Source organism: Plutella xylostella, chromosome 17 (assembly GCF_932276165.1).
Source record: "Plutella xylostella chromosome 17, ilPluXylo3.1, whole genome shotgun sequence".
Lineage (NCBI taxonomy): Eukaryota > Metazoa > Arthropoda > Insecta > Lepidoptera > Plutellidae > Plutella > Plutella xylostella.
In genome coordinates this window covers 4,974,591-5,000,211 of record NC_063997.1, presented here as the reverse complement: position 1 = coordinate 5,000,211, position 25,621 = coordinate 4,974,591, and the positions used below count along the sequence as shown (strand labels likewise).

General features: G+C 38.8%; 1 protein-coding gene across 1 annotated transcript; it reads right to left on the bottom strand.

The window, feature by feature from the left end:
- Positions 1-1,850: 1,850 nt before the first annotated feature.
- Positions 1,851-23,702, bottom strand: LOC105384492 (sodium-independent sulfate anion transporter). Its single transcript, XM_048626811.1, has 12 exons — positions 23,280-23,702; positions 21,551-21,763; positions 19,827-20,022; positions 18,433-18,653; positions 17,713-17,857; positions 10,794-10,958; positions 9,743-9,904; positions 5,630-5,770; positions 4,972-5,117; positions 4,079-4,342; positions 2,447-2,594; positions 1,851-1,980 (listed from the first exon to the last, which is right to left on the bottom strand). Exons 2-12 carry the CDS (start codon positions 21,740-21,742, stop codon positions 1,922-1,924), a joined length of 1,839 nt encoding a protein of 612 aa, XP_048482768.1. The 5' UTR covers positions 21,743-21,763; positions 23,280-23,702; the 3' UTR covers positions 1,851-1,921.
- Between the last annotated feature and the right edge of the window lie 1,919 nt (positions 23,703-25,621).

The following is a 25,621-nucleotide window of genomic DNA, read 5'->3' as shown; positions in this document are numbered from 1 at the left end:
TTGAACAATGAAAAAGGAATTGTTTTATTTTATGAGCGACAGACATTTTTCCAACAGCCTTTTGATTAGTTCAAACTTTGTTCAAAGTTTTGTGATGATAGAAGGGTGTTATAAAATCATAGAACAATGCGGACTCGGGTGTTATAAAACAGTATTGGCGAATAGTAGCAAAACGTAGAGATGAACTTAATCGACGGATAAACAAGAAGTGACTCGGTAAAAACGTAATTCTGGTCCTTTTTTAGAAAATAAACTTACCAACTTTATCTAATAGGGAAGATGTTAAATGAAGCAATTTGTATTGTACATGTGCCAGTACTGGCCGCGCCCTTCCTTCCGCGTTCAGCAAAGAAATGTATTTCCCATTCTGTATCGTGAAAGGATCGTGTTCGTGATAGAATGGGATAATGCATAATATAGTGGAGGGCTGTTTAATTTTTATTTTATTAAGGCCGATTTCTTTATTCTATTTACTCGAAGCATCGATATATGACAACTTATTACACTCTCGGAATGAAAAAGTTCCACTCACAAAATGCCGATACCAAACAACTCCAATTTTTTCAAACAATTCATAAAAAAATTGGACAAAATATTATTGTTTTTGGTTAGTTATATCCTAATGCTCTGTTAAATGTACTTTAATGTTGCAGAAGGCGTCATTAAGCTAGCCTTTTCTATTTAGAAGTAACTTCGTGTTTTTCTCAGTGGAACCTTTTCATTGCCCGTGAGTGTTAGAATGGTCTGCACCAACAACGTATTCATGCAGTTTGGCAATAATCAGTATATATAATATGACCATAATACATACACAAGCTAAAAAACAGAGCAAATTTAATAAAACTTCAAAAAATCCGTGAAGAACTCTCTACATTTCCCAGACTCTACACTGATGGTCAGATATCTGATTGCGCTCTCCAATCGAGGCTGTCGGATTTCGGCACGACCTACCCACATGTGCATATTACACTACACGACTCATGTCCGTATACCGAATGAATATTTATACAGGGTGTCCCAAAAGTCAACGTCATCCCTTAAAGGGCTGATAGGTCAGCTCATGAGAGGCCGAAATATCACAATATGACCTTAGTAAAAACTCGATAATTTTCGAGATATTGACACTTTTATAAATTTGCTGAAAATCGACACCTTGGATCAGTTTTTTGCGTGCCGCCGGTACAAAAATCCATATTGTTAGAATTTGTTTGGTGTTGCATCACCCTGTATAGCCCTGCTATTGATCGCAGTAAAAAAATTTATCGAGTAATGCTGTATGTTTAAAAAAAAACACGGTTTTCAAAGTCATAAAAGGTAATCGTATTTTTTTATAAACAACTTTGACTCTACATACTGTAAAAAAAATATACCACGCAAACCTGGCACCTTATTTGAAAAGATTGCTCATTTAATGCAGTTTCTAAAATGGTATGAAACGTTGCTATTGTTTCAATTAACAAAAAAGTTATTCCTATTTTAGTAGCTTTGGTACTGGGTGAATATCTTAACGAAGGGGAGATGGGTAAGGGATGTGGGTACGTTATTGACACTGTCTGTGTTTGACACTCCAATTCTGCATATAGGTATGTACCTACAGGTATATAGGTTCGAAGGCATATTTCTTGTATTTGACATAGGACGGTGTGTCCGCAGTCCGTACTCTCGGTTTCTTCTCGTCTCCGCTTTGGACATTTCAGCACATCTCTGCATTGGTGGAGTGTGAGTCTTACGATATAATAACATAGGTATACTTACATAGAACAATTTTAAATATGAGTAGATTTTTGAAATATCTAACCTACTAAATATCTAAGCAGATCAGTTTCTAAACATATTTTTAGGTAATGAGGTATTTTATAAATACAATTTATTTACAATAATTATATAAGTAATATGTAGGTATACCAACTTATTAGGAATTCTATAATCGCGTTTCACCCGTCACTGCCGTTGTATCATGAGGTAATGGAACAGAGGGACCTGAAATAGAATTTAGTATATTTTATAGAAATGAGTATAATTTATATTAAACTAAAAACGGAAGTTAACTTTTTTGCTGATAATAAACAAATTTTAATTTAACTTAAATTCGATTGGTGGTAGGTAAAGTAGATAACCTGAGTCTGAAAAGTTCACCAGTTGATTGACTGAGCTGATGAGCTATCCACATAATGATTTGCGGCTATTCTGACTGGGTTATCCTTTCACCACGGTGACAAATCCTTGAAGCACTCTAGTGTCTCGTATTGTAACCAACACGATAAAAATGAGAAGTGCATCTACAGTAAAGGGGTTACCATGACCGAACATTATCAAGCAGCATCGATTATCTGCCAACCATCTGTCAGATCCATACAAGTAACCTCTCATTGACAGATAGGCAACTGTCGATTGCTTCAGTTCACTGGTGGTAACCCCGCAGGACCTATCAAAAGTCAACACTTACTGGTCTCTCCAAGAGTCCTCTGCAGTTCCTCCTGTGAGTCGCAGTAGCGCAGTCCCTCCATACTGCAGTCCAGCTGGTGCCGGAGCGCGGTGCTCGCGCAGTACCACACTATGATGCCGCGCCACTCCTGGACTATCATCTTTAGACTCTGGAAGGTCAGAAAAGAGTAAAAAATTAAGGTAAAAGCTGAAGATAGCACCCAGTGGTGTGCTATGGGAGAGACCTAAGTCCAGCGGTGGACTGCTATGTGCTGATGATGATAGTAATTTTTACGCTGAGTTGAACGAATTAACTTTAAACTAAGGTTAACTTCAACCTTAGGTGTATGTGCTTAGTGATGTGCCTTGTTTTGACAGTGAGGAGTTGAGGACAGAAAGTGACAGACATAGATTAGGCTTCAGGATTTTTCGTTGAAGTTCCTTGGTGAAACTGTACATTTTAATTAGCACACAGGAAAATTTAGTTATCGTGTCAAGAAAAAAATAATTAATTACTTAGTAAAAATAATTAGTTAATATTTTTCCATCGGAGTGACAAACGCATGTGTTAAAATTGTTTTCTTTGTTAAAATTTTGTGGCTGTCACCATAATTGAAATCGGAGCTTTCCAGCACCCTGTATTAATACGTAGTAAGTACCCTGTATGTATAGGTAGGTAGATAAAAGATTTATTAAACGCGGGGCTTGGGTTGATAATAATTTCATTCAGTTTCAGCTAAGACCACAGTGGCGTGGTAAAGCGCAAGTATAATAACACTGTAAATTTAAATTACTACCATACAGACAAACATTCTGGCGTATTAATATTCCACAGTTTATAAGCTTTGCGGTTGAAATATCATTACTGTGTATGACATTTTGTGGTAGCATTATTATATTAAGCTAGTAGCTAAAATCATTATTCTCTAATAGTACTAATGGTACGTTGTATATAACGAACAATTAATTTTATAACAAGCTGTTTCCACCGCTTATGCAACTGAATAGGTGTTACTGAGTAAATTACTATTGGTTTTATTTGTTGCACCTTCCGTGGGTTGAATGGTAGTTTTTTTTTATAACATTAAAAAGTACCCTTAGTACATTCATGCAATGAATATAAATAAATAAGTACCTACCATTACGTAAATTTTGTACGTTTGTAAATTTTTACAAACACACCTCTCTGAGACTTAGATTTACCATATAGATACATATTGCTTTATTATTTTAGCCAACTCCATTCTAATGAAATCGATCTGTTTTGTTTCAATTAATGAGACAGATCCTGTTCAAATTACGAAACGATTATGCAACACACCACGTAATTATTAAAATATCAAATCTGGGCTCGGCTGTGTTTGATTTCAATTATAGGGGCCAAATGTTTGTTATTCCGGGAAACCTGATGGAACGATTTTGTTTCAATTTGTTTTGGTGACGAGCATAATTAAATCTTAATTAATAAGAGGTTTTTTACTCGCTAAATCATTGTTTTGCGAAGCGAGTCTCATTATTATGTCTACTACGAAATAATCATCTTGATAAATATACAGTCACGAGCTATGAAAAAGTTGCAGTCACATATGGAACGTCAATGGCAGGTGAAACTTTTTCACAGCACGTGAGTGTAATTTATTTCTACAACATTCACCTGCAATACAGTGTAGTCCACTCTATACAGCCGGCTGCAGTGGACAACCAGAATATTATTTATTTCAGGAACTTTCACGGTCACCACTGAACTTTCAGTATCATTGCTTTTCACCACATTCTTCGAACTTTTTTCAGCCTTTGATTGATTAAATTCTGCGTTAGAATCTTGTAATTTCATAAGCTTTGATCGTATTTTTTCTGCCCCTGCGTAGTGAAGGCCTCCAACGGGGTATATGGCATGGTGAGGAGGTAGTACGCCGTCCTGAAATGTGGCAATTGTTAATTGAAAAATTGCAAGATTGCAGTGATGTCAAACATAACATAATTAGCAGCTTAGAAAGTAGATACATATCTCAGCTTCTCTTAATTTGATAAAGTAACTAATCGTTCCTTCCTTCATAATGTACATAAAGAAATTAAAGACTTAATTTTACTGTGGACTGGTAGAAAATATCGACAACATTGTTTCCACAGACAGTGTAGCCGCCAGGGGAATCATCAGGGTTCTACTTCTGTATGATCTACATCATCACACACTCACATGGATGAACTGCAGCTGCAGCGGCGGCGCGGTGTGGTGGAGCAGCAGCAGCAGCGCGTCCACCGCCACGCCGCACAGCAACCCCACCTCCACCCCGAGCCACAGGCACAGGGAGAACGTGGCCGCCAGGGGAATCACGTCTACTTCTGTATGATGTACATTATCCCACACTCACATGGACGAGCTGCAGCTGCAGCGGCGGCGCGGTGTGGTAGAGCAGCAGCAGCAGCGCGTCCACCGCCACGCCGCACAGCAACCCCACCTCCACCCCGAGCGACAGGCACAGGGAGAACGTGGCCGCCAGGGGAATCACGTCTACTTCTGTATGATCTACATTATCACACACTCACATGGACGAACTGCAGCTGCAGCGGCGGCGCGGTGTGGTAGAGCAGCAGCAGCAGCGCGTCCACCGCCACGCCGCACAGCAACCCCACCTCCACCCCGAGCGACAGGCACAGGGAGAACGTGGCCGCCAGGGGAATCACGTCTACTTCTGTATGACAATTTTATAGAATAGGAATAATAATTACATCACGTCCTTCCTTACTGCTGTGGTACGGGTCTCCTTCCAATGAAGGATTAGTTTTAGGCTGCTGGTTCACTGACGCTTCTTCTATATCTCTAGTGACGTAGGTAGACACTAGACAGTATTGAGTGAGTATCTCAAGGACAATTAACAATTATGCAAATAAGCGCATTATTAGTATCTTTCATTCTTTCTTTAGCGAGCTGGACGTTAGCTCTATTAAAAAATAAAACAATGAGTTTTAACCAAGGTGTAAGTAATGAAAATTCGACGCGAAAAATGCATAAAGGTCTTTCTAGTGTGGTAAACATCCATTTTCAGGTTTCAGCCTTCCCAATAATCAGTCCAAAATAAATTTACGAATAAGATCTACAGTACACCGTACTTATTCATCTAACAGTATTATACTACGTATAGCGCGCAAACTTAATAACTTGTAAAGGTAGTACCTAAGTATATAGAAAGGTAAATGTACTTACTATTAGCCCTCCAAAGCTTCCGTACGATATCTACATCCACCATGTGCAGCACAGCACACGTGATGACAGAAGCGAAGGCTGCTCGCGGTATGTAGTAGAACAGTGGAGTGAGGAACAGTAGAGTCAGCAGCACTAACAAACCTGGCGGGTGATGACAGATGATTAATGTGAAAGGGGGTACATGTGAATCATCCCTGACCCCCTACCCCTTTGGGGATCATAAATGTTAATGTAGGTGCATATAAATTAAATTTGCTTTCCTTTATGTAGGTACTTGTAGATTCTGCGTGGTTTTTGGCGGCGTCACACCATAGTTTCAGTAGTGAATTAGCATAAGTAAGTACTTTAAAAAAAATTAAAACTACTTTCACATTTTTTATGCCAAGCCAGGATTCGAACCTGACAGCTTCAGTAAGTACAGGAAACAAGTGCTACTAATTGACTTCTCTTAGTTAAGTAACACTCATTAAAGAACAAACAAGAAAAAAGCAGATGTATCGTTATTTATCGTGAAACTTTTAAACATAACCGCGTCCCGAAGACTACCAACTTACACAATATTACCTACAGTTACGCTAAGTAAGTATAATAATTTAAATAGCTTTTCATAATATTAAAACGTCGGAAGAACTGTAATAAATAAGCAAGTTTTTTCCAAGTTGCCACGTATAATAGGTTTTTAGTACTTATTCTTAGGGTGGATTTCAACAAGTCCTAAAAAATCTTCATTTCCGTGGACTTTTTTATCTTTAGGTTTTTTATATTGAAAAAGCGCTTTTATTAAAGTTTTTGTTAATGTTAGTGTTCTTACTTAATGGCTAGCAGATAAGTTAAAAACTTAAAGAGATACAGATGATCAAAAATTTCGTGCCACGGCGATGACACATGCGTTCACGGCAATGAAATAAGCGTCCACGGCAATGAAAAAAACATCCACGGCAATGAAACTAACGCCCACGGCAATGAAAGAACTGTGCTATGGATATGAAAGAATCAATCCATTGCAATAAAAAAAACTGTGAGGGAAACGCAAACTTAGACAGATTATGTATGGTAGAAATATTTGGATAGATATTGGAACGAAAGAAAGAACGACAGTATGTCCTCCTGACACCTGGCGTGCTATGAGTAGGACATTGAAAAAAAATATAATGTATAGTTTAAAAATACCTATATTAAAAGTTTTATGGAGTATCCCTGTTATTCCTTTAAAGTTTTATAAAGTACCTATCCCTTAAACAATTTGTTCTTTGACAAAGTGACAAAACAGTTCAGAAGTTATATTTTTTAAATAAAAAAAAAATTAATAACAGTGTTTACATTTATACCTCTCGGGGTCAGGAGGATAAAATAATAAAGAATGTAGTATGGAATTCTTTAAGTAACCGACATGGCCTATCGAGTCAGTAAGCTGAAATGGCAGTGGGCCGGACACATTGCTCGAAGGACTGATGGTCGGTTGAGCAGAAGAGTCCTCAAGTGGAGACCACGTAGCGACAAGCCCCGCGAGATGGACGGACGATATAGTCAAGTCCGCGGGGAAGAACTGGATGCGGGCCGCCTCCGATCGCACAAGGTGCAAATCATTGGGGAAGGCCTATGTTCAGCAGTGGACGTCCTATGGCTGAGATGATGATGATGATGATAATAATATTATACAGTATACAAACTTTAATTTTATGTACAGTTCATAAAATACATTATGATATGACATGATCTGTGCTGATCAGCTGAATTACAAATCACCGAACAAACCACCAAAAGCACCAAAACCTAAAGATAGGTGCAGTTAGGTGCACATGTTTGTCAACAACGAAGTTGGGCGCAGCATGTGCACTTAACCGCTCCTCCTCGCTTTCCTCGTCATCAAACCTATCTTAAGGTTTTGGTGCTAGGGGTTTTGATGGTGTTGTGTAATTTTACACAGATTACGTGATATGATGGAATATTTTATGAGCTCTATGCTAAATGAAAGTATATTTTAATTGATATAATAATATGGAATGTATTTTATTATCATCAGCCTATAATCATCCACTGCTGGACATAGGTCTCTCCCAAGGAGCGCCACAACACTCGGACCTCTGCCTTCCTAATCCAGCTACTACCGGCTACCTGCCTAAGCTTGCACATTTTGACAGCTATGTCGGTAACCTTAGTCCTGTGACGGATAACCTCTTTTCTGATACGATCCATTAGAGAAACCCCAAGCGAAGCTCTCTTCATAGCACGCTGAGTGACTTTAAATCGGTGGACCAGTCCCACTCTCAGTGTCTACGTCTCTGCACCATACGTCATCACTGGCAGGGTGCACTGGTTGAAGACCTTTCTCTTCAGGCTCTGAGGAATGGCCGAGGAGCATATATATGTGACGATGATTCCCGAATGCAGCCCAACCCAGTTAGATGCGCTTTTCAGCCTCCTTGTCGAAATTGCTTCTGCCTAGCCGAATAGTCTGCTTGAGGTAGACATATAGTTGTCTCACCAACGATCACCGGCTCCCGTTTGATGTGAACATTCTACATGACTTTCGTCTTGCCCAAGTTCATACCGAGGAGGCCTACACGTTGGCAAGCAGCATTTAGGCCACTTAGCATCCAGCTGAGTTCCTGCAGAGATGTATATTCTATGCTATTCTATTATCTGCTGGGGGTGTAAGTACCTGCACCTGGCTCTCTCGAATGGAACCTTTGTGCATATATCCAAGGTCGAAACTGCCTTTTTAATCTTGGACCATTTCCGACCACGCTGGTCCACTGAGGGTCGGTGGATTCACGTATCTAGATGTGCTAAATCTAGATATGCAGATTTCCTCATGATGTTTTCCTTCACCGTAAGAGCGATGGTATACATTATACTTAAATTCAAAGAACTAATTGGTACATGCCAGCGCCGAGATTTGCACCCGCATCTCTGGCATGAGAAGCGGGCGCATGAGCTAAAACAGATCTTATTTATACATTACATTAATTATAATACTTATTTTGTGATTATTATTGATAAATTATACATTTAGTTTTTATACATCGCGATACGCGCCCGTTTTATCGAACTGCAAAAAGAGGTAATTTAACAAGTCCTGTAGGTGATTTCAATGATCGGTATTACCTATATTACAAAAGATGGTAAATATATTTTTATTTGCCTAATCATACATACCATGGTGATGAAAACATATGTCACGGAAATGAATAAACTGGCCACGGAAATGAATAACCTGGCCACGGAAATTAATAACCAGGCCACGGCAATGAATACACATTATTTTACAAGACATGGCGATGAAATTTTTTTCATTGCCGTGACTTTTTTTTCATTTCCATAGCAAATTTTGGCCACGGAAACCACGGAAATGAAAGCATGGCGATGAAAATCAAGCCATTAAATATAAATAACGAAAAAAGTATTAACTATTCGGAGAAACAAACACTTTATAAGACAAATATTTTCTAAATGCTTTCTTTTGAATGCTTACTCAAGAAGACAAACTTAATTTTATAGAAGTTATATCTATCCACGGCGATGAAAGAAAAAATGTCCAGTGACCAAAAACAAATATAACTTTCACTATAGCGCGAAAACGTGGGCACCTGTGTACCTCTTTCCACGTCGAGTAGTTAGGCAAAACTTGTAAAAAACGATTAGCGCACCGAGGGGGGGACTCAAGTTCATAGATAAAACAATATCATTGATCATGTTTAGGCCACGGCGATGAAATGTAGTTCTGGGACACATGAATTTTCACTCACCGTTCGTTATATTCTTTATTTATTTGAATAAATGTATTTCGTAACAATACTTTAACTATTAATGTATCAAATGAAACTAAGTTTAAATCTAAACACTCAATATTTTTTCATCAATGAAGAATAATACAAAACGAGATGACCTGGGGACAAACACGGCAATGAAAGATTTGGAGGTTTAATATTTTTTTGTAAAGTATCCATTAATCCTAATGATAAAATATTTAGTGCTTCATATAGATTACTATTCCACATAACCGGAAAAAAATATAAGAAAATTATAACTTTGTTTTTTAGTACCGATTACATTGATGCCACGCAAATTTTGGCCGCGGGAAATTCACCCCTTAGTGTTAGCGTTTCTTACCGGTGTAAAAACCGGCGGCGGGAGTTCTGACGCCCGAAGCGTCGCTCAGAGCACTTCTTGTGAAGGATCCGTTTATTGGAAATGAGGAGAAAAACGAGCCCACCACGTTGCAGACGCCCAGCGCTATGATCTCTTGAGTCGCATCCAACGTTTTACCGTTCGCTGCAAAGTGAAACAGCTCTTACTTTCACGGAATGTTTTCAAATGCAAATTAGGACAGAGAGAGGGCAGAATACCTATTTAAAAACATGTTACAAATTTCACCCGCTCTCAAAAATTGTGTTTAGAATAAGTTCTTTGTTAAGGTTTTTCTTTTATACTTATGAATAAATTACAAAAAAGGCATACTTAAATTATCATCAGCCCATCACATATCGACAACCAATTTCGATCATCTCTACAGGATGATAATATTACAATCCCTATCTATGATAGCGTCTAACTAAAGCTATTAAAGCTATAAATCTTCAATCTCAACTTGTATGTTCAATTTAACAGAGTATAAAATTTTATACATTTACAATGTTGTCCCTAAAGATTTTTCATGTCAGTAGATATAGCTGAAAGTACATTAACTACTAGGGGTATGTTTATGTTTACGTAGCGCCGTCAGCGTTGAAATTAAAATGGTTGTTTTGTTTACTTTGTGTTCATCCATACAACTATCACATAACTAGCTCTCTCTCATTGTTACAGTGGTATTTGGCTCAAGTGGGTTCCTAGTTTTAATGATATGAAGAACTCTATGAAAAAAAAAAAACGCATTATTATACTCGTTGCATTTGTGCGCAAATACGAGTAGGTACATACTAACATAATAACAACTCCAACAAAAATTTGAGTAATCAATAAAATTACACAAAAATAATGGCTTTCAAAGGCAACTGCAATATCTGTGGGGCTATCACCACCGACACATTATAAGCAGCGTCTCTCGCATGTAAAATCTGACGTAACTGTATGATCAGACAGATTTTTGACAAGCAAGCGACGCTGATTAAGGATTGTTATCGCTAATGTTCGATGGTGGTAAGGTAGCTGAGTAACTTACAAAAGGCCTTAGCGATGGCGACGTTGGAGATGATGCTGACGAGCGGCACGACCAGCAGACCGGAGCCCAGGTGCCGCAGCATAGCGCTCACGGGAGCCGTGGACGTGCCGTTGCCAGAGCTGAGGAACGGCAGCCGGGGCGACGGCAAACCTGAGGTTATCTCACCTGCAATTTGTGAGGTATAATTTTTAGGTTAGAAACTTAAGCAGAAAGAGGGATGTCTTCAATGGGACAATGTAAAGCATCCGGGACGACACATAATATTATAATGTGCTAGTTTTTTTTTCTATTGCTTCAATGTTTATCAGTCGTGTGACTCCTTCCGGGTATATCCGTGTAACAATCTCCGGCCGGGACAGATATTAAATTTGTTCTTTGTATGCTTGTACGACACCTCCAACCCGCAAGTAATGGAGGATATGTCATACAGTGAATAATTACAGGTTTAACGTGTTTTTTTAATATTTATGTTAAGCAGTTATCGAAAAAACTTCAACTCATCAAAGAATAAAAACATAATGCTAGCGTGAAATTTCCCATAAAATTTTAAATCACTTTGTCTAAGGATGTAATAACATAAAGTTGTATGATGAGGACAATGCCACTGTAACAAATTTAATAGTCATAAATTTTCCGTTGGTAATGTTATGTTTTTTAGGCCTGTAGTATTCCAAACATGCGCAATCTTATTGTATGTAGAATAGACTAAAAATATTATGTATGTACCTATGTAAAATAGGTACCTAAACATCTCTTAACAATCTTGAGTGTGTTATTTTTAGCGTAACAATCTTATTAACTGGTAGACACTATATATACTAGAGAAATATATGTATGTAGTGTGGTTATGAATGAAAACTCCAATATCATATGACTTGTAGATTTATTGTATGATAACACACTAAACTTAAATAACATGAGTAGGTATAAGTATTAGATAGGTAACCTAGCATAGAACCTAGGGCGGACTGCGGAGCTATCGCACCCTGATGCTCTCCTAGCTTGCTAACATCTGAGGACGGCGGAGCTATCGCACAGATGAAGCGACCTGACAATGAGCAGACTGCAGAGCTATCGTACTCAATGCCAGCTGGCTATCGAATGAATTACTGCGGCCGCGCAGCCGGTTTATATACGCTCGTCGCGTGTAGTAGTGTGCGTGCGGCTGTTTAGGCGTAGTGGGGCATCCATGTGTGTAGTTGCGTTCCATTATATGCATACTTGCTACATTCTCCCCCTCTGGTACTCGTATATCGTCCCGAGAGAGTACCAGGACCAGTTGGTAACTTTCTTTGGTCTTCCCTTGCGGTTGATTGCATTCATGGGCTTGGTAGTTTGTCATCGCTAGCTCTTTTCTTGACTTCTGTAATGGCATTTTGGAGTCTTTAGCCATTTTAAGGGTTGGTGGTCAGTTGTGGTGACAATTTTTGTTTCTTCATCCACGGACTCTCGATATATATTATGTGACAGAATTGTTGCGTGCAGCGTTAGTAAGTAGCCTACTTGCATATTCTACTGGGTGTTCGTTTTCACCCTCCCCCTGGAGTAAAGATACTCCTATTTCGTATGGTCTAGCGTCAGTTTTCAAAATTACCGGTAGATGACTGATCTTCTGTCGATGATTGTCATTGTAGATTTGAGGGTAGTTTGATTTTTATGTACTGAAGCTTATCAACTATGTAGTAATCGGCGGACGCTGACGATTGTATTCTGTATAGTTGTCTTTTTTCAACTATGTAGTAATCGGTGGTCGCTGACGATTGTATTCTGTATAGTTGTCTTTTTTCAACTATGTAGTAATCGGTGGTCGCTAACGATTGTATTCAGTATAGTTGTCTTCATTCAACTATGTAGTAATCGGTGGTCGTTTTTTGGCTGGTGATTTATTTCCTTTTACCGCCAGATTATATTTTGCTTGAATTTTCTTGACAGTCAGGTTGTGATGTAACCTAGCTTAGATATTTCCGTTTGGTACCAGATTGTAGTGTGATCTGGCGTGATGAATTCCTTATGCGCCAGATTGTAGTCTTCTGGGTAGATATTTTCTTCGGGAACCAGTTTATATTGTCCTCTGCTGGCTCTTAGATATTTACGTTGGGCGCCAGTTGTAGTGTGATCTGGTTCTTAGATATTTTCGTTATTCTCCGGATTATAATCTTACAGCTTGATATTTACGTTGGGCGCCAGTTGTAGTGTGATCTGACTTGATATTTACGTTGGGCGCCAGTTGTAGTGTAATCTGGCGTTATGATTTCCTTATGTACCAGATTGTAGTTTTCTCGCTAGATATTTTCTTCAGGAACCAGTTTATATTGTCCTCTGCTGGCTCTTAGATATTTACGTTGGGCGCCAGTTGTAGTGTGGTTATGAATGAAAACTCCAATATCATATGACTTGTAGATTTATTGTATGATAACACACTAAACTTAAATAACATGAGTAGGTATAAGTATTAGATAGGTAACCTAGCATAGAACCTAGGGCGGACTGCGGAGCTATCGCACCCTGATGCTCTCCTAGCTTGCTAACATCTGAGGACGGCGGAGCTATCGCACAGATGAAGCGACCTGACAATGAGCAGACTGCGGAGCTATCGTACTCAATGCCAGCTGGCTATCGAATGAATTACTGCGGCCGCGCAGCCGGTTTATATACGCTCGTCGCGTGTAGTAGTGTGCGTGCGGCTGTGTAGGCGTAGTGGGGCATCCATGTGTGTAGTTGCGTTCCATTATATGCATACTTGCTACATGTATATAAAAATAAAAAAAATAAAAAGAAATTTTATTGCACAAAAAACAGTTTAGGTACATACATTTTCCGTTAGGTACACTAATATTACTTACACTATAATTTGCACATGTCTTATTAAGTTATAATCTTAGTTAATAAAGTGGCCCCCAAACTAGGCTTTGCCCGTATCTTGGGGTACCATAATTTATACAATCAAAAACAGTTAAAATAAGAAATTTCAAATAGAAACAGAATTGAACAATTTAAACTAAAAAAAATTAACAAAAATTAAGAATAAATTATGTCTCTTTTGCTCAAACAACAACATAACAATATCTTAATCTAAAATACTTTCTGTGGTGAAGTAATCTAACTGTAGGAGACAATCTTTTAATTTAATTTTAGCCTCACGAACAGACATATCTTTCATATTGCAGTAGTGTAACATACCATTATAGGTATATATGTGATCTTATATAAGCTCCAAACCTTTGACCAAAGGAAGTGTTAACGTAAAGAGATGGCATTTTGAACACACGTTTTTTGCATAATTGATCGTAGAGATCAGAAGTTAGTACTTTTTTGTGGGTGGAGAGACAGAGCCTGAGAATGAATAGTTGACGGATGGTTAGGACTTTAGCTTCTTTGTAAAGAGTTTGGGTAGGGAATCTGAAATTTTTCTTGTGCATAACTTTTAAAACACATCTTTGAGCTCTTTCAGGAATAATTAGGGTAGTTTTTGCTGCACTGCCCCAAACTGGAATACAGTACGAGGCAATGGATTGGCATATGGCAACGTAGACCCTTGTAAGAAGAAATGGTTCGGCTGAATTACGGAGTTTTTTTAGTATAGCTGCAGTTTTTCTTATTCGATTTGCCAGACTGAGCGTATGCTCTTTGAAATTGAGATTTTGATCTAATATCACACCGAGGTACTTAATAGAATTAGTTCTATCAATAGACTGACAGTTACAATCTAGGATTTGTGTGAGTTTGCAAGTATGAATTTTTATATGATTAGGAATATTAGGTTGGGATGCGGCAGTTTTATGGAAGCATAAGTATTTGGTTTTTTTGTGGTTTATAGTTAGTAAGTTGTTTGCTAGCCAATCGTTAATAGCCACCATTCCCATTTCGGTACTGTTATATGTATCTTCCCAATTTCGGCCCTTGAAAATAATAGCGGTATCGTCGGCATAACATATTATCTCTGCATTAATCATATTATTATTAAGGTCATGGATGTCATTCATATACAAGAGAAAGAGAGTGGGGCCAAGTATACTTCCCTGAGGGACGCCGTAATTGACAGGCAGGGTTGCACTTTTTACTGATTCAATTTTTATAAGTTGTTCTCTATTAGTGAGGTAACTTTTGAACCAATCATGTGAAAGGCCTCTGATACCAAAGTACTGGAGCTTCTTTAGTAGTATTTTTGTTGACACGGTATCAAAGGCCTTTGCTAGATCGAGGAACACACCAATACAAGAGTTTCCACTGTCCAGATACTTTGCAACAAGTTCAGAAAGGAGTATGACTGCGTCTTCGGTGGATTTATTATGTCGAAAACCGAACTGCCGTGGGGATAAAAGCCCATGGGATTCCACGAACTTCACCAGGCGTTTATTAACCACTTTTTCCAGTAATTTAGAGATTACGCTAAGTAAAGAGATTGGTCGGTAATTTTCGGGTGCATTTCTCGTGCCATCTTTAAATATTGGGGTAATAGCTGATATTTTCCATGCTGTAGGGAAAACACCGTTGCCAATGCTTAGGTTAAATATATGGGCTAGGGGTTCTGCTATTGCGTTTTTAATTGTTTTTAATAGGAGTGGAGTGATACCATCCAAGCCGGGGGCACTACCAGTTTTTAAATTATTTATTATACTAATGATTTCATGAGGATCTGTAGGCTCTAAAAATAAGGATTCAGTGGGTTCTTTACCTTTCATGTTAGTAGCAAGTTCATCCTCTGTGGTGTTTGTTTTTCTAATTATTTCGCGGGCAAGGTTTTGTCCTACTGATGTAAAGTATCTGTTTGTAATATTAAGAGATTCAACGGGGTCATTATGTATAGTAGTGAGATCTGTGGCATTATTGTTTTTAGTTTTGAAGTTGCAGATATTTTTTATGGACTTCCAAAGCATCTTAGGGTTTTTTATATTTGAATGTAGTTGGTCCTTTTCATACTCGTTTTTAATGTTCCTTATCAATTTTTTATAAAAATTTCTGTAGCGCGTGTATATTAATTTTAAAACTTCATTATTAGGTTCCTTTTTTTGTTTTAAATGTAGTTTATCTCGGTGTCGTGCACATCGGAGTAAGCCTGTTGTCATCCATGGCTCTATGACTGATTTCGATTTGCTTAATTTGACAGTTTTAGAGTTGATTGTGATAGCTTTATCTAAAATTGTGATAAAATTTGTGGCTGCAATATTGGTATCCGATTGATTTAAGACTGGGGCCCAGTCTGTTTGTTTCATTTCTTCAAGTACTGCCTCATAGTTTAATAAATTACGAAATTTTACCGAGTTTTTTTTTGTTACCTTTGAACCAAGTCCTGCTATTACAATTTTATGGTCTGTGATGTCTGACTCACATACTATTCCTATGGCTGATACGTTTGATTTAACTGATATGTGATCTAAGCAGGCGTTTTTACGGGTCGGTTTTGTGATAGCTTGTTCGAAACCATGCTCCGTTAGGAGGCATAGGTATTCTTCTGACTCGGGTGATAAAGTATCGATGTTTATGTCGCCTACGACTAAAATGGACTGCTTATTTTTTAGTAAATTTAAGTTATCATCTAGAGAGTGAATAAAATTTGCAGTGTTCCTAAAAGATGGTGAACGATAAATGCCCAGTATAGTTGCAACGTTGGGTATATCAATTGTTATACAACATGAATCAGCTAAGATTGGTTCAGTTACTAATGCATTCCATGAGTTCTTTATGTACGCAACTACACCACCATTTTGATTAATATTTCTATGTGTGTTATATGTGTTATAACCGGGTATATTTTCAATATTATAACAGTCATTTAATCTGCACTCAGTCAAAATAATTATGTCGAAAGTAACATTAAGTCTACGCAGGTACACAAGAAATTCATCAAAGTTCTTATTAATACTACGGACATTCATAGATATTATCTTAAAATTTAAGTTGGGTGTGATTAGTTCCACACATTTTTCTGGGTTTTCCACAACATGACATGGGATTCCTATTATTGAGTCTATATTTATTGCTAGTTCAAGATTATTCATCATGAGATGAGATGAATGTAGGTAAAGTAAGCGTTAAATATAAAGAATTGCAATAAATATAGGTAACATATCGTGTTGTGAACTGAAATGTTGCAGGTATACTTATACATATTTTCATTGATATAATACAGTTGGATAGGTAAGCTTTAGTTATCCTCATTGATGTTATATTGGTGTAATTTATGTGTGAGGTTCGATAGTGAGTAAATATATAGATGTACCACCACATACAACCAGTTTCGTGGAAGTCAGTTGAATTTATGAAATACATCTGATTGACAGTAATAAGAGACAAAAAATAAAATTTTGTAGTATGAGGTAAGTAATATTTGACGTAGATTATTATTAACATTGTTAAAATACGATTACACATTAAGAACACATAGTTCAGCGGATATGATAAGCAATTGTACTGAAGTAAAGTTAATTTTAATTGAAGCGTCCGTAGTCGAGCGGGCCTCAGTGATCGTAACTGATCGCTGAGGTTAAGCAACAACTGACACGGTCAGCCATTGGATGGGTGACCAATTTCAAGTGGTGCTTTTCTGGACGCTTCCGTGCTTCGGACGGCACGTTAAGCCGTGGGTCCCGGTTGCTGCTTCGGCAGCAGTCGTTAAGCCTAGTCAGAGGCCTTCGGGCGGCTTGAAAACATCTGACAGTCGGGTTGCCCACTTACCCGACAACTCTCTCAGCACAAGCTTGCTTGTGTTGGGGTCCACCAACCCGCACTTGGCCAGCGTGGTGGACTAAGCCTAAACCCTTCCTTCATTGGAAGGAGACCCGTGCCCCAGCAGTGGGGACGTAATGGGTCGTGATGATGAAAGTTAATTTATTTGTCACGATTGAGTAGGTATTATATATTGAGCATAGAGTATGAGTATGGAGTATATATTAAGTAAATAACTGAAAGTAGACCTTACCTGTAAGTATTAAAGGGTGAGTAGTGTCTTTATGAAGGAAATACGCTAAAGTAGCGGCTAAAATGACCACGACTGCATTTCTGGCTACGCTACTGAACCATAACACTTTCTTCAGAGATTTGGGAGCGCGCTGATCTTTCAACGACTGAAAACAAACAAGTTATGGTCAAATTTTACTTAGGTGAATTTAGTTAATTTTTAACTAAGTAGCATAATATAAATTTTGATTTATTTATTTTCGTCTTTACGTATTGATTATTTGCATAATCCTATTCCAGGAAACATAAAATAGCTGCATCATTTGTCGCTGCATCAGATTTTATTCAGATGAAAAAAACATCGGAAATGCCGCGACAAATACTCTTCCTGATGTTTTATCACGAAATTTCATGGTCTGCTGCTAGCGGCCTTGAGAGAACAATCGGACATGGGTGTAAGTATATACTGGTATATTATTAATGTTATGATTATGATTATGTCGCGCGGAAATGTAATCATAGTACATATGTGCTAATTCTAGTGTAATTATTATAGGTGTGAAGAATCTTATACCTATTTCATCCATGTTGTGTTGTTATCGGTAGGCGAATATTCGAATTTGTACAAATAAGTTAGCATGTATGTAGCGTGAAGTTATCCAACGAGTCAGATTCGATTTATAACTATATACAAAGGCTCCTAGCCTCTAGAATATTCTAAAACAGGCAATTTTCCACCAACCTTCATGCCAAAGAGCACCAGACAGCAGAGCAGACTGAGCCCTGTATCAGCTAGTCTGATCTCCTTGATGTGAGTCACCACCCCTCGCCAGGTGTCTATGAACGATTCCGACTTGAAGCTCAGCCCCAGGAGCCCCTTTACTTGGGAGGAGGCTATGGTCAGCGCGGCTGCTGACGTGAACCCTGACACTACGGGTAGCGAGACCAGCTGGACGAGGAACCCTGGAATGTGTGATTTGTTGTGGTTAGTGTGTCCGTGACAAAGAGCTGGACTAGTGTGTGGTGAACTTAGACGACTAATAGGACAGGTGATGCTGATGAACCATTTTCAATTATAAAAAAGAGGGGCACAAAAGAAGACACCTCGAATGACGCACCAACTGTAAATACTTTATACATACACACACTCAAAGCAGGCAGTCACTAATTCTATTCTAATCATTTCACGACGTTAACAAACCCTAGATCCGTTCTATAAGAATAGCAGTGCAAATAATTTACATCCGACATCGCCCGAATTAAGACTTTTTCAAATTCCCAAGTGTGCAGACTGTCCCACTGCAGAACAAACGTGAGCCCCAGCACGTGCTCACAGCTACACATAAAGTTGGGGCAATCTAGACTAAGTATCATGTTGCATTTAAATGGATCCTTTGCTAAGCATAAAACTATTCCGTTGGCCGAACATGCATCCTCGCTTTTATGAATGCACTTTAGTTTACGGCCACGGCCGCGGCTGCGGTGGCCCGCGCTCGCTGCACGTCCAGAAATAACAAATCCTTACAAAGTACGGTACATTTGTAATGAGGAAAGACATTGCAATTTCCTCTTTTTAACATTTTTTGCGTTCTATTTAAAAGTGTTATTTTTCTCAATAATTTAATTAAAGCACTTGTTATGCTTTTTTATTAAGTACAGGAGTACTAATTAGGTACCTAGTCTAATTAATGGCTTCCCCTACCTAAAATTAACCCTTTGCTTCGCGGCTATTTAGATAGGTAACTAGGTGCCTAAGGTAACTACGTAAGTACGTACCTACTTTTTTTATTCAATTTGTTGAGCTACATTATAAATAGTGAGAAATATACAAGTACTTAACGTAAATATTATTATCTTCTCTATAGCGCTGCTAACAGGACGTGTCCAATCGACTTACTTACATTGAATATAGTAACTAGCCCACTGACCTAAAAGGTATTGTGTATTATTTAAAAGATTCATAACAGATTGTATTTTTAGAACCATTCAGAACGAGAAGGGACCAACATCTGATACTATAGATACTTGCCAGCTTCATAAGTAGCTTACACTTAGTATGAAGCTGATACTGATCTCTGATGAAATTGATCTCAACTTGAACATTAATAAGTATAGTCTATGTTCTATGTGACTTACCCAACTGAGCTATCCCTGCGACCACTTCCGCTATACCAGAAACAAAACAAAGCAGCACAGCGTAGTCAGCATTCGTCCCATTGGTGTACGTGAAAGTCAGCAGTGATATGAGGGCCGAGGGGCCAATGTTGATTTGCGGACATGTCCCCAGGTAGGCGTAGACGAACCCCCCCACAAGGGATGCGTATAGGCCGTACTGAAACAGGAGAAGTGGAAGTCATGTTAGATGAGTCATCTACCAGCGAGATAAACAGGGTAGAAAATTTATCTGCAAAATAAAACATCATGTTACTTAATTTTCTTATTATCAAAATAATTATGTTAAGTATAATACTAACATTTGAAAGTATTGATTAAAAAAAAATCACAGTAGGTAGCTTAATTTAAAAAAAACTATTATACAATAATAAATATAGTCCCGAAACTATTTAAATCTAACGCTTTGTATCAATGGACACCGTAAGCTTACATTTTGGAATGGTATATGAGGTACATAAGGAGTATGGTAAATAACCCGAAAAAGTGTTATTAGAGGTGGTTGACAGGACTAGATCCGGCTTCCCAACATCCCTTCCTTGACCCCCCTATATATACGTCTGTCTTGTCCTATCCCATCCTATACATTTATCCGCTGCAAAAGCCAACATGAAACTGTATCTGTAGTTCGATGAATATGGAACGCGGTACCTAAAACCCGTAGAGCAATTTGTCACTGTAAGGCCGTCCACTCCCGCCCGTGATGTCGCCACAGTAATTCGACGTCTAAGAAGGGTTTCCGCACACCCGATACTGGTAATTACTTAGGAATCGCGACGAGAAGGATATATGGGTGGAGGTTTGTAGATGGCGAAAATAAATACCGTCTGGGACACTGGGAATAAGAAGTTTTCTTAGTTATGTTTGCACTTTCAAGTAGTTTTCAACATACTAATGCTACTTGGGGTACCATTGGCAATAATTAACCTAAAGGTAGGTCGGTACTTAAAATTTAGCCCATTATAGCTAAAAAATATACAATAACATATTGGTAAGTAATTAATTATTACCAATGGTGCCCAATGTAGCTACAGTTAAATTAATTGCATCCGTGCCTAATTGCAAGAGACGTGGTTTATATAAGCACAGACGTTAAAATACTAATGAAAATACATCTTACTTTTAGCTATATACCTACAACACTGGACCGGCAAAGTCAAAACCGCTGTAGGATATCAAAAACATAGGCGGCGAGGCTTTTCCGCCTGCGGGCAACTGTAATTACGAGCCGCGTCATTTCACCACGAAGCTATTCACACCCCCCATCTGTGTCTGTGCCCCACGGCGAACCCCGAAAAAAAAACATGCATTTATTATTCTACAAAAATATTACAAGGATTATTATTATGACGGATTGGCGGCGAAGACAGGAATACAAGCAACGTGCTGAACAGAACTAGTGTGTTTCTTGGTCCTAAATGTAGTTAACGTACATTATACATAAATACATGTCGCTGTGTAACTATTAAGTTTTTCATTTCGATTTTTCAGACTCTTCCGCATCTTAATATGTCAATCTGCCGGGATCCATCTGATGTTTCTGGTGCCGCTACACCGGTTCGTTATCGACGTAGATAAACGTCACTATATCGCTATTCCACATAAATACAGCGCTATGATCGGTGGAACGCGCATTAATCGAGTTTATCTACATCGATAACGAACCCGTGCAGAAAATAGAGGTTTACCTGAGGTTCTAGGCCAGCCAGAGACGCGTAGGCGATAGACTGCGGTATGAGCGTCATGGCGACGGTGGCGCCGGCCACCAGGTCCCCCGCCGCCGCCGCCGCGGAGTACCCGCGAGCCCAGCGCAGGATGGGCAGCTTGGGGAGCGCCCTGCTGGCCAGCCGGCGGGGGCTGCAGTTGAATCGATCGAGCATGGTTCCTGGGTTGGTTAGATGCTGTTGGGGAATTCCGCTGAATTATACCTTTATTGTAACTAGAGTTAAGTCATTATTTAGGCGAATTTAAAATAATTCATAGTTTAGTCACTTCCTTTTTGTTGGTCCACTATTTACAGGACATTTTATTCACGGTGAACTTCATAAGTAGCTAAACATTTTTTTAACTTGTCAATAAACTAACCTTCCACTGTCACTCAAGCGCAAACTCGTTGACATGTGTATCTTGCCCGTCCTAACCTACGGCGCACAGACATGGTCACTGACCGAACATCAAAAGACCAGACTGAAGGTCTGCCAAAGAGCGATGGAGCGTAGTATTCTAGGTGTAAAATTGACAGATCGGGTCAGGAACACCGCACTACGCTCCCAAACCCGCATAATCGATGTTGGTGTCGAGACCGAGAAGCTCAAATGGAACTGGGCCGGCCACGTCTGTCGAATGCACCCGGACCGGTGGGCCAAGATAGCGACCGAGTGGGTGCCGGGCGACGGGCGCCGGCGGAGAGGCAGGCCGAGAAGGAGGTGGCGGGACGACCTCGTCAAATATTTTCCGGATTGGGAGGTAGCCGCATTGGATCGGGAGAAGTAGAAAATTAAAGGGGAGGTCTTTGCCCAGCAGTGGGAAAACACATAGACTAATTAAAAAAAAAAAAATCTAACAAATCACTATTTGTGAGTTTGACAAATAAGTGGTAGTTAGTTATGAAAATGAAACTGGCTGTACTTGTACAAGTACATTTGTAAAATGCAGTGGTAGCATTGTGAAACTAAAAGTCATGAAAAAATTAATCCATGTAAAATTTCATGTTGTTACCGTTCGCTATCGCGCTATGAATAACTATGAAAACTAATTAATGTACTGAATAAGTAAATTAGAAACAAAACCAATCGTAAATAAATAGGAATAAACCTATAGTTACTATGTAACTACCTCCTTAAACCAAGTTGATTGATTCTTGTTTTGGTCCCTTAGGTTGTCTGGTAGAGATCGCTACAAGTAATCCAAAAAATCGGCGTATATTAACAATGTACGCTAGTTAATTTGAAAACTCTTGAATATTGGAACCTCATCATCACGACCCATCACGTCCCCACTGCTGAGGCACGGGTCTCCTTCCAATGAAGGAAGGGTTTTTTAGGCCTAGTCCACCACGCTGGCCTAGTGCGGGTTGGTGGACCCCAACACAAGCAAGCTTGTGCTGTGAGAGTTGTCGGGTAAGTGGGCAACCCGACTGTCAGATGTTTTCAAGCCGCCCGAAGGCCTCTGACTAGGCTTAACGACTGCTGCCGAAACAGCAACCGGGACCCACGGCTTAACGTGCCGTCCGAAGCACGAAAGCGTCCAGAAAAGCACCACTTGAAATTGGTCACCCATCCAATGGCTGACCATGCCAGTTGTTGCTTAACCTCAGTAATCAGTTACGATCACTGAGGCCCGCTCGACTACGGACGCTTCTTGGACGAATATTGGAACCAAAATAGCAAAATATATATCAATCAATTCGCAACTCACCTTTGTTTTGATTCCCTTTCACATTGATTAACTAAAAAAGCAATCACATCACAAAAATCACAGCACATTTCCTGTTAGCACAAAGTATTCGCCATAAAGTTTAATTTATTTACTTCTATAGTATTCCCACAAGTTACGTACCTACTACCAAGGTAGGCATATGAAAGATTTAAAATACTTATGTAAGTATATTTTTTTATTTATCCTGCGCTACGGATATTCACATCTCAGATCCTATTTCACGCGGCGCAATGATCAAGTTCAAAGTGCCTACTGCTGTGCAGTCTCGTTTTGTCAACAATCGGAGGATAATACCACAATCAAATAGTGATCTCAGTCATGGGAGCGATGCCATTCATCGGCTCCGCAGGCCAGACTGAACTGTTGGTAAACATTCTTTAGCGATAACATATTTCACGCAGTTTTGTGAATTCTAAAGCCAGGCAGCGTGTAGAAAACTATGGTAAAAATTGGTTGACGAGGTTGCAGCAGACGTGTGTCGCAATGTTTTTTTTGTTAAGTAGCTGGTTTCTAATTTCTGTGAATGTGTGGTCGAGCGATATGTTGCTAAAAGCCAAGTTAATCTCATCGAAATACACAACATAGTTACAGATACTTACACCGTCTGCTGCGACCTTATGTCGTCCACAACCTATTTGCACCTTTAGCATTGGTTTATTACTTTTTACGTGTGTCTATAAATACGTATAGGTAGGTAAAATCTGCAAAACTAAGTTGCGAGTTACGACCATGTTAACAAATGAATATTACAATAGATATTAGGTATGTCGTGAACTCAGCTCTCTCAATGCCCCGTAAGTAGTCCAGTGGCCTATAGTAAGTACCTGTTATTATCGTATTGTTTATCCAAGTTTGGCAGTAGGTACTGTACAACAGATTGGGGACTAGCTATTTTGCTATGGTAGAATTTAGTAACCTTTGTTCATATCCCCATGAGGGTAGCAGGCTTGGGGTGGTTAACTCTTACGGTCTGCTGTTGCAAGCGATTCTAATCGCACTAAATTTTTATTTGAATTCAATGAAGTCAAAAGCCGAAATGAGTAGTTTAAAAATCGACTCTGAGATTATTAGCGTGTAAATCGATTTTTTCAGTTAAAAAAATATCTAAGATTAATTATAGATACAGCCTATCACTAAAAATGAGTTTGAGATTTGTGCCTTCAATCGATATGTACCTAATTGTTATTATAACTTAATCGAAATGCTACGTGTGCCCTCGCACAATAGAAGAGTTAATTAATTATTATTTTAACTAAAGCTAATCAATGGTTATACTTACATACCTAAGCGACACCGAATACGGCTGCTGTTAAATTACCTATGTAGATTGTAATGAACCTAGCCTACTTGCTTAATTTATTATATTCTATAGTCTGTAGTATAGATGACTCGCCAAAGCGGGAATCCCCTTTACAGAGGCTACGTCAACAGTCATAGTTAGCATGTCTAGAGCGTACTTAAACCATAACCAGTGTAATTTACCTAGTGTTACCTACCTATCGTATGTATTATTATGAACAGGATCTAAGGTATGAAGAATATGATTAGGTTCTTAGATAGGATCTTATGTCTTATTAAATAATATTTATTAAAACACCGTATGTTCTTTAGTACTTCCCTTCATGTTTGTTATGGTGCATAAAATAAGAATCACAGTAGGCCCTAATCCCAGTTAGATATAGAACTTACGTAAAGAAAATGAAAAGAAACAGAAGGAAATATTTATTTACTCAGAGAAGACATCTCGGTACCTACCTTTAATATTTTATGGTTATCGATATCACTAGTAGGTACGTGAAAAATACAATGCTGGATGCTGCGATTTTAGCAAAAAACACCTTTGGTCTGTCGCCCATTTTGGTGATCACGCGGTCTATCAAATTGATGAAATACTTACTTAATATATTTTCCATTAAATCAATAAATACTATTAGTCAGAATCCTGTGCTCTATAGCTTGCAAACTTTATTACTTAGCTCATCCTAACTTCCAACAATTTTCCGTTTTTCAGTGGCTGGCGCTGTAGTAGACTGGTTTATTGGCAGTGTAGTGGCGGCGGCGGGGTCGCATCAGTCGACAGCCAATATCCGGTGATGCATTGTCCGGTTCATTGAGGATTCCGAGCGGCGATCGCGCCACCCGCCCGGATAGACCTCCGACCTCCGTCGGAGAATATCTACAAACACAATTCTGCACATTTTCGCAGTCACCTCGCGAACTTTGCTTAAAGGACCCAAGTTGGTTGGATCGAGAATCAATATTACTGTTGAATTTATTTAAGTGTCTACATAATAATATTAGAAAAATATTTAATGTAAAAA

What these genes read in the sequence shown, in the direction of transcription:
- LOC105384492 (XM_048626811.1), bottom strand. Translation starts at nt 21,742, where the DNA reads ATGCTCGATCGATTCAACTGCAGCCCCCGCCGGCTGGCCAGCAGGGCG. An exon ending in CGCCATCGCTAAGGCCTTTT is followed by an intron (nt 9,905 to 10,793) that starts GTAAGTTACTCA and finishes TTCACTTTGCAG; the next exon opens with CGAACGGTAAAACGTTGGAT. An exon ending in CGCCGCCGGTTTTTACACCG is followed by an intron (nt 5,771 to 9,742) that starts GTAAGAAACGCT and finishes ATCACCCGCCAG; the next exon opens with GTTTGTTAGTGCTGCTGACT.